Raw genomic sequence first — 18,372 nt, forward strand, 5'->3', positions numbered from 1 at the left:
TGGGTGGGAGTGGTTTCTGTGCCTTTTTCTTTTTGGCTACCCCCGTGTAAGGGTGAAAAAGCCTTGGGTATATGTATGTATGTATGGATGTATGTATTATTACTACATAGATGGGTTCTTACTGCAGTCAACAACAGAAGAGAAAGACTTGGGGATATATGTGATACCGGACACATCACCTACTGTGCACATATAGGCTGCCAAGGCTAACTTTATGTTAGGAAGGATTAAGAGAGCCTTTACCTACATGGATAAGGAAATATTTCTAGCACTATACCCGACACTGGTAAGACCTCACATGGGGTATGCTGCACAAGCCTGGTCCCCGTACAAGAAAAAAGACATTAACATTTTGGAAAAAGTTCAAAGAAGAGCTACCAAACTTGTCCCCCAACTAAGTGAATTACCTTACAATGAAAGACTGGATGCCTTAGGACTTACCACCCTACAGGAAAGAAGAACACGCGGTGATATGATTGAAGTTTTCAAGATGCTTAATGGATATGAGGATATTGACTGCAGTCAATTCCTTCAAATTGAACAGAGAGAAAGGTATGAGACCAGAGGGCACCAGTGGAAACTTAAGAAACCAAGGTTCAGAACAACGAAGAGAAGTAACTTTTTTGACGCCAGAGTTGTTAACAAATGGAACAGTCTACCGGGCAATGTAGTCAATAGTTCGAGCATTCAAGTTCGAGTTCAAGAATAGATACGACAGGTATACTTTAGAAATAAAGAGAAGAGGCTACCCACAAGAGCTTTAGCTCCCTTGCCTCTTTGATATCACTACGGAAAGTATCACTACGGAAAGTATCCATAGCCGATTCCTATGATGGCTTCATAAAAGATGCAGTAAAAAATAGCCTATTGTTATGACTTCATCAAAATTTATATTTTTATGACTTCCATCTAAATTCATAAAAATAGCCTAGTTAAGAATATTCTTAGGCCTACTTCATCAAAATCCATTGTCGTAAAATAGTCAGAGGACTATTTTTACGACGGGTCGTGAGAATAGCCTGATGACTATTCTTACGACTCATCGTAAACATAGTCACCGCATAATACAAGGCATTTCAAGGCGTTCACCAACCAACCACAGTCTTCATGGTTGCATTGATGGCTGGAAGTTGGAGGCCCTTGTGTTTGTAGCTGTTTTGGTGTTGGATACTTTGGAAAGAATGATGTAGGTCAGTAATGAGATAAAATTAGATATTACTGCGTTGAAAGAAGCCCAGGGTTTCAAAACTTGGGGAGGGAGATGGCTGCATCGGGGGGGGGGGGGGAACATTCTTTGGGTTTGGGATTCACAAAACGAAAAATAAAAACAAAAAATCAAATGCTAATAGCCCTCCAAGAACTAGGAAGTAGTTTACATTATATACTGATGATATATATATTTCAAAAGCTAATAGAAGTGCCATATAAATCAAGTAAACGTAAAATAAGGTAAATTAGAAATGTTTACCAATATTATTTCTAAATCTGTATTAATTTGTGGTATTAACATGTGGGGTGTAGAGTACTCAGAATGATAACAACTAGCTAATGATAGAGGTAAGAACTGAATGTGACAAATATCTGTAATATACCAAGTTGTTCGACTGTCTCAAATTGTTTTAATTTTCACCATCATAACTATTAATTTGCATTACTTATATGTGGTGTTTGAAGTGCTCAGAATACTAAGAGCTTGATATGGATATAGGTAAGAATTGCAGTTGTGAACCCTAGCCTAACCTAACTCATGGGAAATTTAAAGAAGTTCGCTCATCTTAATTCAAAAAACAATTGCTACCAGTATTACTATTTATGAAGCGGCCTTGCTGTGGATGTGCAGTGTCTTGTGACACTGCATCTGACCCAGGGCAGTGGACAGGATGCAGGAATGACCCGTAATCCAGGAGGTGCCAAGATAAGAGGGAGGCAGGAGGGTGTAGGGGAGTGGAATATGTAGGGAATGGAATGGTTGGGAGTGGTTTCTATGCCTTTTTCTTTTTGGCTACCCCCATTTAAGGGGGGTAAAAAGCCTTTGGTATATGTATGTATGTATGGGATTCAAAATACTCAGAATTTCAGCTGTGAGGCTGGCAAGCATCTTACTGTTTACCATTGATGAAGTTCCAGGCCCTAGTCCACTGGCTATGGCATGTTCTAGTGGGCTATTATAGATATAGTATCAGCACCGATAATTATCATTAATGCACATATCAGTAACATCATTTGTTTTCTTGAATAAGTGTGTCTTGGGTACTTTCTTAAAGGTTATCATAGTATCACAGTTCTTGGTGTTATTTTAGTTGTGCACAACTATACAATATAGCATTAAGTTCGATATTAATTTCGTAAATACATGAACATAGTATGTGATTTTCTTGGCAGAAATAAATGAAAAAAAAAAAAAACTTGCTACAAGCAAATTTACTAATAAACGAAGGCACTAGGATACAGTCCAGACACTATGCTGTCGTCTGTCCAGTCACTGTCAATTTGATGACGGCTTTCACAGGTGTTCTCCAACTGCAGGTGACTTTAATAAGCGCTGTTACAAAGACAGTAGGGCTTCCTTGGACTTTCTGAGAGAACACAGGGTTCTGCCTTCATCAGTTAATTGCCCAATATACAACAATAATCACAGGCCGCCAGCATCCGTGATGATGACTGGGATGGTCTTTAGAATTTGAGGTACCAAATTCTAAATATAGAATAGGTTAAGTAGGTTAGAATAGACAAATTTAGCATCCTTTCATTTCTTTGACCTTGGCATCTTTCAAAACAAATATGTGGTATCATTCAACTGCTGCAACTTCATTAGAAAATAGGTTTTAGCAACTTTTTTGTTATTGACATCCACCAAGAAAATCACATATTACATCGCATTGGTGTAAACAACTAAGATTTTGCCCAATTCTTGACATTTCCGGGTAGCTCATTATATAATCATGGAGTAATCTTTTCAAATGTTCTAAAACCCTTTTTCAAGTTAACTCTGGGCTCAAAGAGCCTGTGCTGCTCAGCATTGTGTCTTATAGCCACAGGGGTATCAAGATGTAAGTCTTGCAGTAAATTTCTTATGTATCTAGGTTTACCAAATTGCAATGGCTGATGAGTCAGGACAGTTTTGTAAATCATGCATTCCTTGATTGGCAGTCCATGCAAGTCAATGAGTACTGGTGCTATTCTTTCATGGGGAGCCAGGTCTTTTATGAGTCTAGCAGCTCTGTTCATAACTAGTTGTAACTTCTTCAATAGATAATTAGGAAGTTCATAATAGCACAAATTACAATAGTCTAATTTGCTAATAACATGATTGTGGACAAGAATTTTCATTGTATTTCCATCCAAATATTTCTTGAGAAGTGAAATATTCCGTAGATGATATCCTGTTGTTCTTACAACTTGATTGATTTGATCCTTGAAAGATAGATTACAGTCCATGATCACACCTCTGTCTTTGACTGCCTTTTCTACAGTCATTAAGGTTCCATTAATCTGAAGAGTAGAGGTGTCTAACTTTTTAAGATTATTACTCTTTCCAACAAATAGACATTCTGTTTTATCTTTGTTTAACTTTGTTTAACAGTACAGTAACAAATTCAGCACTCAATTCAAGTAAAATCAGAACAGTACACTTGCCTTCATCCCTGTGTACAAGCTGATTGTTTATAATGGAGCAAAGAGTAGTCTTTGTTGAATAAAGACATAGGCCAGCTGATTATCAGGTAATGCATTCACTATCTGGAGATGTTCCATTAACTGATCAAGAATTACTTTTTCTAGAAACTTTGACATAGATAGATAGATACATACATATACCAAGGCTTTTTCCCCCTTACCAGGGAGGTAGCCAAAAAAGGACAAGGCATAAAATCATTCCCACCCATTCCATCCCCGAAAGCACTCCACACCCCTCCACCCTCCCTCCCATCTTAGCACCTCCCAGATGACGGGTCATCCCTGCACCCTGTCCACTGCCCTGGGTCAGAAGCAGTGTCGCAGGACACAGCACATCCACAGCAAGGCTGCTTCATTAAATCGGCGACCCCCCCTCTCCATCCCCCCATATAAAGGAGAGGACAGGGAGAAATCCCTTCGGGCTGCGTCAAGATTTTTTCTCACACACACTACCTCACCCCCCATTCCCCCGTCCATTCCACCTCATGCATCTCAACATAATCCATATACAACCATTCTCCATTCACCCCTGTCTTCTGTCCTCTCCCATCCTTCCTCAACAGACATTCCCCTCTTCCCCAAAGTCCCCTTCACCCCAGCCATCCATCTCATCCTAGGACATCCCCTCATGTTTACTCCCTCTACATCTGCCTTCCATACCTCCTTTACTAGTCTTTCTTCACTCATTCTTTCCATGTGTCCAAACCATCCTAATACTCTTTCATCAACCCTATCTCCCAGCTCCCTTTCCACCCCTGTTCTCCTCCTCACCTCCTCATTTCTCACTCTATCTAGCCTAGTAACCCCCATCATACTTCTCAGACACTTCATCTCAAACACATTCAAGCTCCTTCTCTCTTCCTCTCTTATGTTCCATGTTTCTGCCCCATACAGTGCTGTTGGCACAATCACTCCTTCATACAGTCTCCTCTTAGCATCCATTCCCAAATGTCTATTCCTCATTACACTTTTTAAACCACCAAGGCATTTACTCGCTTCTCTCAATCTACATTCTACCTCCATCTTCACTCCACCTTTTCCTGTCACATTTGCACCCAAATATCTAAAACTATCGACTTCCTCCAGTTGCTCTCCCTTAATGCTCACTTCCAGATTACTGCCACTTTCACCCCTTTAACATCTCATCACCTTACTTTTACCCACATTTATCTTCAGCTTTCTTCTATCACACACTCTCCCAAACTCCGTCACCAACTTCCTCAATCCCTCCTCCGATCCTGCCACAAGCGCAGTGTTGTCCACAAACAACAGCTGGCTCACCTCCCACTTTTCTCCATTTTCCTTAACCATCTCCAATCCCTGACCCACTACCCTTGCATTCACCTCTCGCACTACACCATCCATGTATAAGTTGAACAGCCAGGGTGACATAACACATCCCTGACGAAGTCCCACCTTTACCTCAAACCACTCACTCTCTCCATTTCTAATCCTAACACAAGCTCTACTACTCTCATAAAAACTCTTGACAGTTCCTAGAAGCTTTCCTCCTATCCTGTATATCTGCATAACCTCCCACAGTGCCTTTCTGTCTACCCTGTTGTAAGCCTTTTCCAGATCCATAAAGGCCCAGAAAACATCCTTCCCCTTTCCTATAGCTTTCTCACATATCTGTCTTACCACAAAAATCTGATCTACACAGCCTCTACCTGTCCTAAACCCACACTGTTCCTCACCAATAACTCCCTCTGTTCCTCTCCTAATCCTCTCAATCAAGATCCTCCCATAAGCCTTCCCAACTACACTTAACAAGCTAATCCCTCTGAAACTACTACATTCACACTTGTCCCCTTTTCCCTTGTAAAGTGGAACTATACAAGCACTCCTCCAGTCCTCCGGCACTCTACCTTCTCTCCAGCAAACATTAAATAACCTCACCAACCAGTCCACCATCACTGTACCTCCTTTTTTCAGACATTCTGCATGGCATCCATCCATACCAGGAGCCTTACCTGCTTTCATCATCTTAACTGCTGCCTTCACTTCATCCTTCCTTATTTCTCCTCCATTTTCCTCACTCATCACTCTCATTTTCTTCGCATTTCCCACTGCAGCTATCTTTCCCTCCCTATCCTCCTTCACATTAAGTAACTAGATAAATAGACTTTATTTGGCAATGAATCAATGTACATGAAGTGCAAATAATGAGAAGAACACATAGTTCAGAATAATAATTGGAAATTGCCGAGGATAAGACAAAAAGCATGTACGCTTATTTCTATTGTGGTCCATGTCAGATTATATACTAGTCTACTAGTCTAAAAGGACTTTATTACTGGGGATCTCATTTACCCTTAACAATAGGTTTCATAAATGCCCTTTTTTCACTCTCAGGAAAAATATTCTTATTGGTGTGTGTAATAGCCATATCAGTCAAAGTCTTTAATAAATCACTAAAATTGTCACTTCTCTTGATATCACTCATTAATAATGGGTCATTATCATAGTATGTGAATTTCACTTTTTGTGTGATAGATATTACTACATTCACATGTACTTGATGGAAATGTGATGACTTGATTTCAGAGATTGTATATTCCACATCAGGCTTTTGATGAATAACATCTTCAATTTTCTTTTCAAAGAAATCAAGAAACATATTTTCTAATTCAGCATCAGCAAATCCATCAGGCAACCTCATAACCTTTTTATTTTCACTCAGACTATCCAGCATGATATACAGTTTGATAATGTTTAATCCTGTCTCCAACACCTTATTTTTATAGTATTCCCCATGTTCTTTTCATGTTCTTGCCAGACTGATTTCTATGATTTTATATCTATGCCATAGTTTCTCTCTCTTTTTTTTTTCCTGAGTATTTCAACATTAAACCAAGGTGCATGATCCTTTACCACTATTTCCTTCTCAACTAAAGGACACATGTTATACTCTTCTCTCATAATCTTGATATATAACATAACAGGTTACACATTGGTCAGGTTTCACTAACCCGTAGTCACATATTTTATTTCTTTCTTCAGAAATTCTCCATGTGACAGAATTCACTAATACTTTTAGTTGAAAATTCCTCTTAAATTGAAACATAATCCTTTTTTTGATACCAGCTCTTTCAAATATGTAATTTCAAAAGTTATAAGTTTATGCACAGGGGATATACAGCATGCTTCATCAACACAATCTTCTGAACAAGATCAAAATTACAGTAAAAAAAGAAAAAAAATCTAATATGTGACCACCTTCAGAAGTCACCTCATTCAATTTGTTGTTAAGATTGAATAAGTACATCATCTCCATAAAAGCTGTGACTGAAGAATTTTAACATCTTCAGACTCAAGATACAAGCGAAACTCTTCAATAAACATATGCAGAGGCTGATTACTAAAATAGAAATACTTTTCCTGCTGCCAATTTCACAGCAAGTCTCTTATGTTCTCTCCAGCCACATGTAAGAATGTACAAGTCGCTGGTGCCATCTCATGAATCTTTGTTCTTTCTTAATAGATACTTAGAATTACTAGGATAATATGACTCATTACAGAGACCATACAGGAAAAAAGTGGAGAATGAAAATTATCTTGGTGTAACAACCTAATAATATCTAAGCATTATATATATGCCTCATAGAAAGTAAATAGGATGCTGGTGATAGTGGTTCAAATTTTTTACTTCCAAAGTCCAGCTGTTATCAACAAGTTGTATAATGCTGGTCCACCTAAACAGGTACATTATTTTTGGTATGCACTACAAACCTTGTTAAAGACTTTTAGATGGGAGAAAGAACAGTGACAAGCCTCAAAAGTTCCATCAGATATTAGAAACAAAATATACAAATACCACTGAAAAAAAACCTCTGTAAAAGAGAGAGAATGCGTAGGTTAGGTATGGTTAGAATAGGGGAAGAATGTGCTTATTTTATAGCTTATTCTAACAATTTTGTTGTTGTTGTTTTTTGTAAATTACTGGCTTTGCACAACTTATCTTTCTGATTGAAACAGAGCATGCAGTTTATTCAAATCTTTACTTATTCTATATTAATTTTTATTTATATACCAATTCATTTTTCCCTCTTACACGGGGGGGGGGGGGTAGCCAAAAAGAAAAAGGCATATAAACCCCTCCCACCCATTCCATCCCCTACATATTCCAATCCCCTCCACCCTCCTCCCTCCCTCTCATCTTGGCACCTCCTGGATGACGGGTCATCCCTGCATCCTCTCCAATGCTCTAGATCAGAAGCAGTGTCACGAGACAGCACATCCTCAGCAAGGCTGCTTCATTAATTTGGCGACCCCCCCCTCCGTCCCCTCATGCAGAAACGGAGGAGACGGGGAGAAATCCCCTCGGGCTGCATCAAATCATTTCTCATACATACTTCCTCACCCCTCATCCCCAACCACTCCCCCTCATGCATCACAGCATCATCCATACACAACCCTTCTTCATTCACCCCTATCAGAACAAATTAGCTTGGGTGATTTGCGAATAATAGGATATCCCTAAATGGAATGTAACTTTCGATAATATGATATGCTGTTTTCACCCAGTTTCCCTCCAGTCCATTGCATTAAGCTCATATAGGCCAGTAAAATGATCTTTTCTGAAGTCGGGTATCACATATGTGGACCCTAAAGACAATGTTTTCACCATCTCCACCAATTAACATATTTTGGCAACTAGCGACCAGTCAACTGAGTACACTCCCATGCCATTTGTTTTCTTTTCCATGGTGCACTAAGTAATTGTTTTTACTAAAGAAATGCACACCTACACGATATATAAATACCCGTCTGGGGTATTGGCTGCTTGTTATTGTGGCAAAGTAGCATGCAGTTGATACTTTAGGGTCTATATGGGGCGCCCCTACAGACCAGAGCCACACATCATTTTGTCTGTGATAGAGGAAAACTCTGTTCATAGAGAAATGATGACACTTTTATACTACAACTGTCCCTCCGTTATGCTGTCCCCCAACCCCTTGTTGCTGTCCTGTACCATTTCTCTGAGTATTCTTTTCTGTGGTGGGGGAAAAGAATACTGCCACCAAGTATTCCCATTTGAATCATAAGAGGCGAGAAGAAAGGGACGGGGATTGGGACTAGGCATTCTTCTCCTTGTAGCCCCACAGGGGACATTCCTAAACAAAAAAGAGAAGGCATAAGAGGCTCTGGAAGTTCTCAGACCAGCACCCTAAGGTTTGGGTCTTTTAATGTGCGTGGATGTGGTACAGATGAGAGTAAAAGGGAAGAGATAGGTAGTATGTTTGTGAGAAGAAAGATGTATGTGTTGGCTTTGAGTGAAACTCAGTTGAAAGGGAAGGGTGAGTGTAAGTTTGGGAGTGTAAGTGGGAGGTTATCAGGAGTGAAGAGAGGGCGAGGGAGGGAAGGGGTGGCTATTCTAGTAAGTGAAGAGATAGGTAAGACAGATATGTGAGAAAGCTATAGGAAAGGGGATGTTTTTTGGGCTTTTATACATACATACATATACCAAGGCTTTTTCCCCCTTCCAAGGGAGGTAGCCAAAAAGGGAAAGGCATAAAAACACTCCCACCCATTTCATCCCTAAATACACTCCACCCTTCCTCTCATCTGAGCACCTCCTGGATGACGGGTCATCCCTGCACCCTGCCCACCGCCCTGGGTCAGAAGCAGTGTCGCAAGACACAGCACATCCACAGCAAGGCCACTTCATTTAATCGGCGACCCCCCCTCTCCGTCCCCCCTTGCATATAAGGAGAGGACTGGGAGAAATCCCTTCGGGCTGCGTCAAAAATTTACTCACACATACTACACCACCCCCCACCCCCCGCCCATTCCTCCTCATGCAATCACAACATCATCCATATACAACCATTCTCCACTCACCTCTGTCTTCCGTCCTCTCCCTTCCTTCCTCAACAGACATTCCCCTCTTCCCCAAAGCCCCCTCACCCCATCCATCCACCTCATCCTAGGACGTCCCCTCATGTTCACTCCCTCCACATCTGCCTTCCATACCTCTTTTACTAGTCTTTCTTCACTCATTCTTTCCATGTGTCCAAACCATCCTAATATTCTTTCATCAACCCTATCTCCCAAATCCTTTTTCACCCCTGTTCTCCACCTCACCTCCTCATTTCTCACTCTATCTAGCCTAGTAACCCCCACCATACTTCTCAGACACCTCATCTCAAACACATTCAAACTCCTTCTCTCTTCTCTTATGTTCCACATTTCTGCCCCATACAGTTTTTTGGGCTTTTATGGATCTGGAAAAGGCTTATGATAGGGTAAACAGAAAGGCACTGTGGGAGGTTATACAGATATACGGGATAGGAGGAAAGCTTCTGGGAGCTGTCAAGAGTTTTTATGAGAGTAGTAGAGCTTGTGTCAGGATTGGATTGGAGAGAGTGAATGGTTCGAGGTAAAGGTGGGGCTTCGTCAAGGATGAGTTATGTCGCCCTGGCTGTTCAACTTATACATGGATGGGGTGGTGCGAGAGGTAAATGCAAGGGTAGTGGGCAAGGGATTGGAGATGGTTAAAGAAAATGGAGAAAAGTGGGAGGTGAGCCAGCTGTTGTTTGTGGACGACACTGCGCTTGTGGCAGGATCGAAGGAGGGATTGAGGAAGTTGGTGGCAGAGTTTGGGAGAGTATGTGATAGAAGAAAGCTAAAGATAAATGTGGGTAAAAGTAAGGTGATAAGATGTACAAGGGGTGAAAGTGGCAGTAGACTGGAAGCGAGCATTAATGGTGAGCAACTGCAGGAAGAGGATAGTGTTAGATACTTGGGTGCAAATGTGGCAGGGAAAGGTGGAGTGAAGGTGGAGGTAGAATGTAGATTGAGAGAAGCGAGTAAATGCCTTGGTGGATTAAAGAGTGTAATGAGGAATAGACATTTGGGAATGGATGCTAAGAGGAGACTGTATGAAGGAGTGATTGTGCCAACAGCACTGTATGGGGCAGAAACATGGAACATAAGAGAAGAAGAGAAAAGGTGTTTGAATGTGTTTGAGATGAGGTGTCTGAGAAGTATGATGGGGGTTACTAGGCTAGATAGAGTGAGAAATGAGGAGGAAGAACAGGGGTGGAAAGGGAGTTGGGAGATAGGGTTGATGAAAGAGTATTAGGATGGTTTGGACACATGGAAAGAATGAGTGAAGAAAGACTAGTAAAAGAGCTATGGAAGGCAGATGTGGAAGGAGTGAACATGAGGGGACGTCCTAGGATGAGGTGGATGGATGGGGTGAAGGGGGCTTTGGGGAAGAGGGGAATGTCTGTTGAGGAAGGATGGGAGAGGACAGAAGACGGGTGAATGGAGAATGGTTGTATATGGATGATGTTGTGATTGCATGAGGTGGAATGGGCGGGGGAATGGGGGCGCAAGGGTCTCCAAAGTGGTTGATGCAAGTACGGATGGGGTTGATAGATACCCAGCCTACCATTTCGGAGGAGATTGCTTGCAACCACCATCTCCTGCTCCACACACGTCTCCAACAATTTCCCTTCACTTTCATTTCTTACTGGAGTACCATATCTTTCAACTACATCATAAATTTCTTCGTCAACTCGTGGTCACAAGTCACCCAACACTATCACCGAACAATTGTGTAATGGGAGCGTCACTGAAAAGCTGGCACCGCCCGCTAATCGAATCCCGGGACTTCCACTGTCCGGGCAGGCGTGTTTACCGATCGCACCACTGTCCCTTCTAGTGACCACTGGCACAGCAATTCATTCCAACGCTTCCCACACAAACCGACAAATCATCCCACAATTCTTTCACGCCCTGATATTAGAATTGTTATTGAAACGTGGTCCAATGCAGATGTTGCGCACGCATGTAGTATAGGGATGGGAGAAAGAGCAGTGTCTGTGTGTCTGTCATCGTTTGTCTCGAAATTCCTGCGCCAATGTAGGACCAGTTGTTGCCAAAATATGGAACTTAGATTGATAGTTTTGCTTATAGATTCATTATCACACTAATTTCAATTGACAAAAGACTTTGCTCTCTCTGCTAGGAGGGCATTTGGTAAGAGGGTGTTCGTAGTGTCAAATGACAGCAAACATGTCCTTCTGTTTGTTTCCCAGTATTCCTTGTGACATATGGATTTATCATAGTGTGTTTATACGTATTTCGATGTTTAAACGTTTTGAATTTTAATTCTAATTTTATATTCAATAAATTTATCATTGTCTACAAAGGATTACAGACATTTGGAACCTTTAATTTTTATTTTCAGGAGCAGGATTTAACAATCCAGATTTCACTAGGAAAGTCAGTCTTAAATTCTATACATTAGCCGTTAACCCCGGAGAAAAAGTATCACATTGTGGCTAACGTGATGCAGATATATGCCACATGAGTAGTCTCAAAAGATATATTATAAACCAAAAAGGAGAAAAACCTTTTCATTTTGTCCTTTGCGACACAGCTTTCACAACAAAAGCAAATCTTAGACGTTACGTGATGAACCATACAGGAGAGAAATCTTTCAATTGTGACCTTTGCGACGCAGCTTTCACAACAAAGGTAGGTCTTAGACGTCACGTGATGACCCACACAGGAGAAAAACCTTTCCAGTGTGACCTTTGCACGTCAGCTTTCAGAACAAAGTCAGAGCTAAGATATCACGCGATGACCCACACAGGAGAGAAACCTTTCCAATGTGACCTTTGCGACACAGGTTTCACAACAAAGGCAGGTCTTGGACGTCACGTGATGACCCACACAGGGGAAAAACCTTTCCAGTGTGACCTTTGCGACGCAGCTTTCACAAGCAAGTCAAAACTTCGATGTCACGTGATGACCCACACAGGAGAGAAGCCTTTCAAATGTGATATTTGCGAAGCAGCTTTCACAAGTAAGTCAAATATTCGGCGTCACGTGATGACCCACACAGGAGAGAAGTCTTTCCAGTGTGACCTTTGCACCGCAGCTTTCACAAGTAAGTCAGAACTTCGACGTCACGTGATGACACACACAGGAGAGAAGCCTTTCATGTGTGACCTCTGCGACGCAGCTTTCACAACTAAGTCATATCTTCGGCGTCACGTGATGACACACACAGAAGAGAAGCCTTTCAAGTGTGACCTTTGCGACGCAGCTTTCAGAAGTAAGTCATATCTTCGGTGTCACGTGATGATCCACACCGGAAAAAAACCTTTCAAGTGTGACCTTTGCGACGCAGCTGTAACAACAAAAGCAAGTCTTCGACGTCACGTGATGAACCACACAGGAGAGAAATCTTTCAAGTGTGATCTTTGTGACGCAGCTTTCACAACAAAAGTAGGTCTTGGACGACACGTGATGACCCACACAGGAGAAAAACCTTTCCAGTGTGACCTTTGCACCTCAGCTTTCAAAACAAAGTCAGAGCTTCGATATCACGTGATGACCCACACAGGAGAGAAGCCTTTCCAATGTGACCTTTGCGACGCAGGTTTCACAGCAAAGGCAGGTCTTGGACGTCACATGATGACCCACACAGGAGAGAAACCTTTCCAGTGTGACCTTTGCACCGCAGGTTTCAAAACAAAGTCTGAACTACGATATCACGTTATGACCCACACAGGAGAAAAGCCTTTACCGTGTGACCTTTGCGACGCAGCTTTCACAAGTAAGACAAAACTTCGATATCACGTGATGACCCACACAGGAGAGAAACCTTTCCAGTGTGACCTTTGCGATGCAGCTTTCACAAGCAAATCAAAACTTCGATATCACGTGATGACCCACACAGGAGAAAAGCCTTTCAAGTGTGACCTTTGCGACGCAGCCTTCACAAATAAGTCAAATCTTCGGCGTCACGTGATGACCCACACAGGAGAGAAGTCTTTCCAGTGTGACCTTTGTGACGCAACTTTCACAAGTAAGTCAGAACTTAGACGTCACGTGATGACCCACACACGAGAGAAGCCTGTCAATTGTGATCTTTGCGATGCAGCTTTCATTGCAAAAAGTGACTTCAAATATCATCAGATGACCCACACAGGAAAGAAGTTGTTCAAGTGTGAGCTGTGCGAAGCAGTTTTTACAAGAAAGGATCATTTCAAAGGCCACATAATGACCCACACAGGAGAGAAGCCTTTCCAGTGTGACTATTGCGACAAAGCTTTCACATCAAAGGGTAATCTCAAATACCACATGATGACCCACACAGGAGAGAAGCCTTTCAAGTGTGACTCTTGTGATGCAGCTTTCAGATCAAAGGGTAATCTCACAAAGCACGTGGGGACCCACACAGGAGAGAAACCTGTCCAGTGTGAATTTTGCGATAAAGCTTTCATAACGAAATGTGATCTTAGGTGTCACATGAGGACACACACAGGAGAAATCCCTTCGGTCTGACATTTAGGACGCATCATATGGTGACCAACACAAAAGAGAACCCTTCCAAGTGTGACATTTACCCGACAGCTGTCATGACAACATCTCACCTCGAAACTCACATAAGGACCCACACAGGGGAGAAACCTTTTCGGTGTGTGACATTTGAATTGTAACTTCCCCAAACAAAGGATTGTAACGGGACGGGTGTAACGGTATCGTTACATCGTTTCCATCCAACGTTACTTGTAGACACAAAATGTAACGGGGTCGTCACATCATCACAATAAGGGGTCCACTGCACAAACGCCTCTAAGTTTTTGTTTCTTTATTGTCGTATCCAGTATAAAGTTATTTCACACACTATTACACAGTCTTATCACTAGAGCACGTCACTAAAAACCGACACCTCCACGGGTGCGCGAGCTGGTTTTGGTGCCCGGAAATGATGAGTTTAGCACTTATGAGGTGTCATGTTCGCATAAGCTTTAGAGTTTATGCGAGCAAGATCACGGTCATCTCCTAAGGTTAGTATCCTGGGATTACAGGGTGTGATTTACTTAATAACTAAATATGTATATATATGTCCAGGGGGGATCGTCAATATACTTAATTTGTGTTTTGTGTTTGTTTGGTTACTCGGATGTTCATGTGTGTTCGTATGTCTGTTGCTTCGGCAGTGGTGGATGCATAAGCACGAAGTGCTGACTCGACACTCTTAGTCAGCAAGAAGGGCCGGACGTTGAGTGAGTGGGTGAGGGAGTGAGTGAGTGGTGTGAGCGAGTGATATTACTCATCATGTATATGGTGGCGTATACAGGATTACAAAGGCGAGCATGCCGACAGGAGACCTTTTGGTCCATATCTAGGTCGGATGCGAAAAAATCATAATAATAATAGAATAATAATAAAACTATAATGATGTAGGCAACAAACAAAATACATAAATAAATGTATAGCTATAGTTGAATAACAAACAGGTAAACAGTAATTAATAATAGATTGGCACATTAATAATAAATGAAAATCAAACGACAAATGATAACAAAGCAAAAGCAATATAAAATAAATTGTAATCATTACAGCATCTTGCTTAGGTGTTTATCTAAATGAGTCTTAAAGCTTCGAACTGAACTACATTGCACTACCTGTGCAGGAAGTTTATTCCATTCATTAACTACACGGTTGGCAAAGTTGTTTCTACCTACTTCCAAATTGAATCTATTTCCGGATAGTTTGAGACCATTGTTTCTTGTCTGATTCTCATTCAATGTTAAAATTTTGTCACTCTTGATGTCAATTCCTTTTAGAATCTTAAAGACCTGTATCAAGTCACCTCTGAGTCTACGCTTTTTTAGGGAAAACAGATTCATATGTTTTAGTCGATTTTCGTATGATTTATTTTTTATATTTGGAATCAGTTTTGTGGCTCGCCGTTGTACTTTTTTCAGTCTGTCAATGTCTTTAATGAGATTCGGTGACCATACAGAAACAGCATATTCCAAATGTGGACGAACTAACGATTTATATAGCTTGTTAATGAGTGATGGACTTTTGAAATCAAAAGATCGTGCAATCAGTCCTAGAATCTTATTTGCTTTTTCGGAGGCTGAAATACACTTCTTGGATGATTTGAGGTCGTTACTGATAATTACGCCGAGATCTTTTTCACTATCCACTTTTGTTAACGAATTTCCAAATAACTTGTAATCGTACTTATTGTTGAGAGAGATCCATGCAATAAAAAAAGTATTTCAAATAACTTTTGTGATGCAGGTTTCTGTCAAATTATTAATATCTATGTCACACAGTAACCCTGTTACACTTCATGTATATGGAGAAAGTATATGCTTACTAAAAAGAGATGCATATTCGAAGTAGAAAGACTACAATAAAATGCATTGTAGAATATGACCTTTTGTTATGCCGCGAATAAATGAACTTGGCCTGTACAAATCTAAGACGTAGCCTTTTGCTACGTTTAAAAGAGGGTAGAGTGTCGGAGGACTGGAGGAGTGCCTTTATAGTTCCGCTTTACAAAGGAAAGGGGGACAAGTGTGAGTGTAGTAGTTACAGAGGGATCAGCTTGTTGAGTGTAGTTGGGAAGGCTTATGGGATGGTCTTGATTGAGAGGATTAGGAGAGGAACAGAAGGAGTAATTGGTGAGGAACAGTGTGGTTTTAGGACAGGTAGGGGATGTGCAGATCAGATTTTTGTGGTAGGACAGATATGTGAGAAAGCTATAGGAAAAGGTAAGGATGTTTTTTGGGCTTTTATGGATCTGGAAAAGGCTTACGACAGGGTAGACAGAAAGGCACTGTGGGAGGTACTGCAGATATATGGGATAGGAGGAAAGCTGTCAAGAGTTTATATGAGAGTAGTAGAGCTTACGTTAGGATTAGAAGTGGAGAGAGTGAATGGTTCGAGGTAAAGGTGGGACTTCGTCAGGGGTGTGTTATGTCGCCCTGGCTGTTGAATCTTTATATGGATGGGGTGGTGCAAGAGGTGAATGCAAGGGTAGTGGGTCAGGGGTTGGAAATGATTAAAGAAACCGGAGAAAAGTGGGAGGTGAGCCAGTTGTTGCTTGCGGACGATATTGCGCTTGTAGCAGGATCAGAGAAGGGATTGAGGAAGTTAGTGACAGAGTTTGAGGTGTGTGAAAGAAGGAAGCAGAAGATGAATGTGGGCAAAAGTAAGGTGATGAGATGTACAAGGGGAGAGAGTGACAGCAGGCTGGAAGTGAGCATTAAGGGTGAGAAACTGGGGGAAGTTGGTTTCAGATATCTGGGTGCGAATGTGACAGAAAAGGGAGGAGTGGGGGTGGAGGTAGAATGTAGATTGAGAGAAGCGAGTAAATGCCCTGGTGGATTAAAAAAGTGTAATGAGATATAGACATCTGGGAATGGATGCTAAGAGGTTATATGAAGGAGTGATTGTGCCAACAGCAATGTACGGGGCAGAAACATGGAACATGAGAGAGGAAGAGAGAAGGAGTCTGAATGTGTTTGAGATGAAATGTCTGAGAAGTATGATAGGGGTTACTAGGCTAGATAGAGTGAGGAATTAGGAGGTGAGGAGGAGAACAGGGGTGGAAAGGGAGCTGGGAGATAGGGTTGATGAAAGAGTATTAGGATGGTTTGGACACATGGAAAGAATGAGTGAAGAAAGATTAGTAAAAGAAGTGTGGAAGGAGTGAATATGAGGGGGCGTCCTAGGATGAGATGGATGGATGGGGTGAAAGGGGCTTTACAAAAGAGAGGAATGTCTGTAGAGGAAGGACGGGAGAGGACAAAAGATAGGGGTGAATGGAGAAGGGTTGTGTATAGATGAGGCTGTGATGCATGAGGGGGAGTGGGTGGGGGGTGGAGAAGTATGTATGAGAAAAAAATTGACGCAGCCCGAAAGGATTTCTCCCCGTCTTCTCCTTTCCTGGGTGAGGGGACGGAGGAGGGTCGCCAAATTTATGAAGTGGCCTTGCTATGGATGTGCTGCGTCTTGCGACACTGCTTCTGACCCAGGGCAGTGGACAGGATGCAGTGGGTGGAGGGGAGTGGAATGTATGGGAAATGAAATGGGTGGGAGTGATTTCTATGCCTTTTTCTTTTTGGCTATCCCCCCCCCCCCCGTGTAAAGGGGAAAAAGCCTATGGTATATGTATGTATGTATGTGTACTAAAACGTTCTTGTCTCAATATTATATAATTTTTTAATAAAGGTCTTGCTTAAATGTGTGACTACTTTATTTATAGACCTTTACAACATGGTGATCAAACTGGAACTGGGTGGTGATAGAAGAGTGTTGGCCTGATAATCTGACAAACACGTAAGATGAATAAAAAGGGCTTAAGACTATATACTTTAATCTCATACTGGGCTTGGAAGGGCGCTAACGAAAGAAAATGTAAAACAAACAAAGACATAAAAAGGAATTATCAGGTGAGCAACTGTCCTACAACCGCAAATTCATCAGCAGAATCATCAGTATTTTACACCATATAAATGTGGGATTTTTAAAAACGTTTGATACCTTTGGAAAGATAAGGTTATAAAGAATAATGTGCTAAAATTTCACAAAAAATCTCAAAAACTAGAGATGGCATTAGAAATACTTTGGGAAAAAAGATCGGCAAAATTCAAAGTGGCCGTTTTAAGTGCGCTAAAAACGGCTTCGTATATATGATAAAAAATAACCATTTAAAAGTGGGATTTTTTAAAAAGGTTTGATACCTTTGGAAAGATAAGGTTATAAAGAATAATGTGCTAAAATTTCACAACAAAATCTTAAAAACTAAAGAGATTATATTAAAAAATAGTTTGGAAAAAAAGATCAGCACAATCCAAAATGGCCGTTTAAAATGCGCAAATACAGCCTCGTATATTTAATCAAAAACATCCACCTCAACATGGGATT

General features: G+C 41.3%; 3 protein-coding genes across 3 annotated transcripts; 2 read left to right on the forward strand and 1 right to left on the reverse strand.

Moving 5' to 3' along the window:
• Positions 1-247: 247 nt before the first annotated feature.
• LOC143030270 (uncharacterized) lies at positions 248-709 on the forward strand. Its single transcript, XM_076193425.1, has one exon. It carries the CDS (start codon positions 248-250, stop codon positions 707-709), a length of 462 nt encoding a protein of 153 aa, XP_076049540.1.
• A 360-nt stretch (positions 710-1,069) lies between these two features.
• Positions 1,070-16,406, forward strand: LOC143030598 (uncharacterized). Its single transcript, XM_076193761.1, has 2 exons — positions 1,070-1,190; positions 11,876-16,406. Exon 2 carries the CDS (start codon positions 11,995-11,997, stop codon positions 13,981-13,983), a length of 1,989 nt encoding a protein of 662 aa, XP_076049876.1. The 5' UTR covers positions 1,070-1,190; positions 11,876-11,994; the 3' UTR covers positions 13,984-16,406.
• LOC143030271 (uncharacterized) lies at positions 2,941-3,477 on the reverse strand. The gene has a single exon (XM_076193426.1). It carries the CDS (start codon positions 3,475-3,477, stop codon positions 2,941-2,943), a length of 537 nt encoding a protein of 178 aa, XP_076049541.1.
• Positions 16,407-18,372: the final 1,966 nt, after the last annotated feature.

Source organism: Oratosquilla oratoria, chromosome 12 (genome assembly GCF_046742065.1).
Source record: "Oratosquilla oratoria isolate Oo_2021 chromosome 12, ASM4674206v1, whole genome shotgun sequence".
Classification (NCBI taxonomy): domain Eukaryota; kingdom Metazoa; phylum Arthropoda; class Malacostraca; order Stomatopoda; family Squillidae; genus Oratosquilla; species Oratosquilla oratoria.

Bases quoted from the DNA above. Each gene is read 5' to 3' on its own strand.
- LOC143030598 (XM_076193761.1), top strand. From the start codon at position 11,995: ATGAGTAGTCTCAAAAGATATATTATAAACCAAAAAGGAGAAAAACCT.
- LOC143030271 (XM_076193426.1), bottom strand. From the start codon at position 3,477: ATGACTGTAGAAAAGGCAGTCAAAGACAGAGGTGTGATCATGGACTGT.
- LOC143030270 (XM_076193425.1), top strand. From the start codon at position 248: ATGGATAAGGAAATATTTCTAGCACTATACCCGACACTGGTAAGACCT.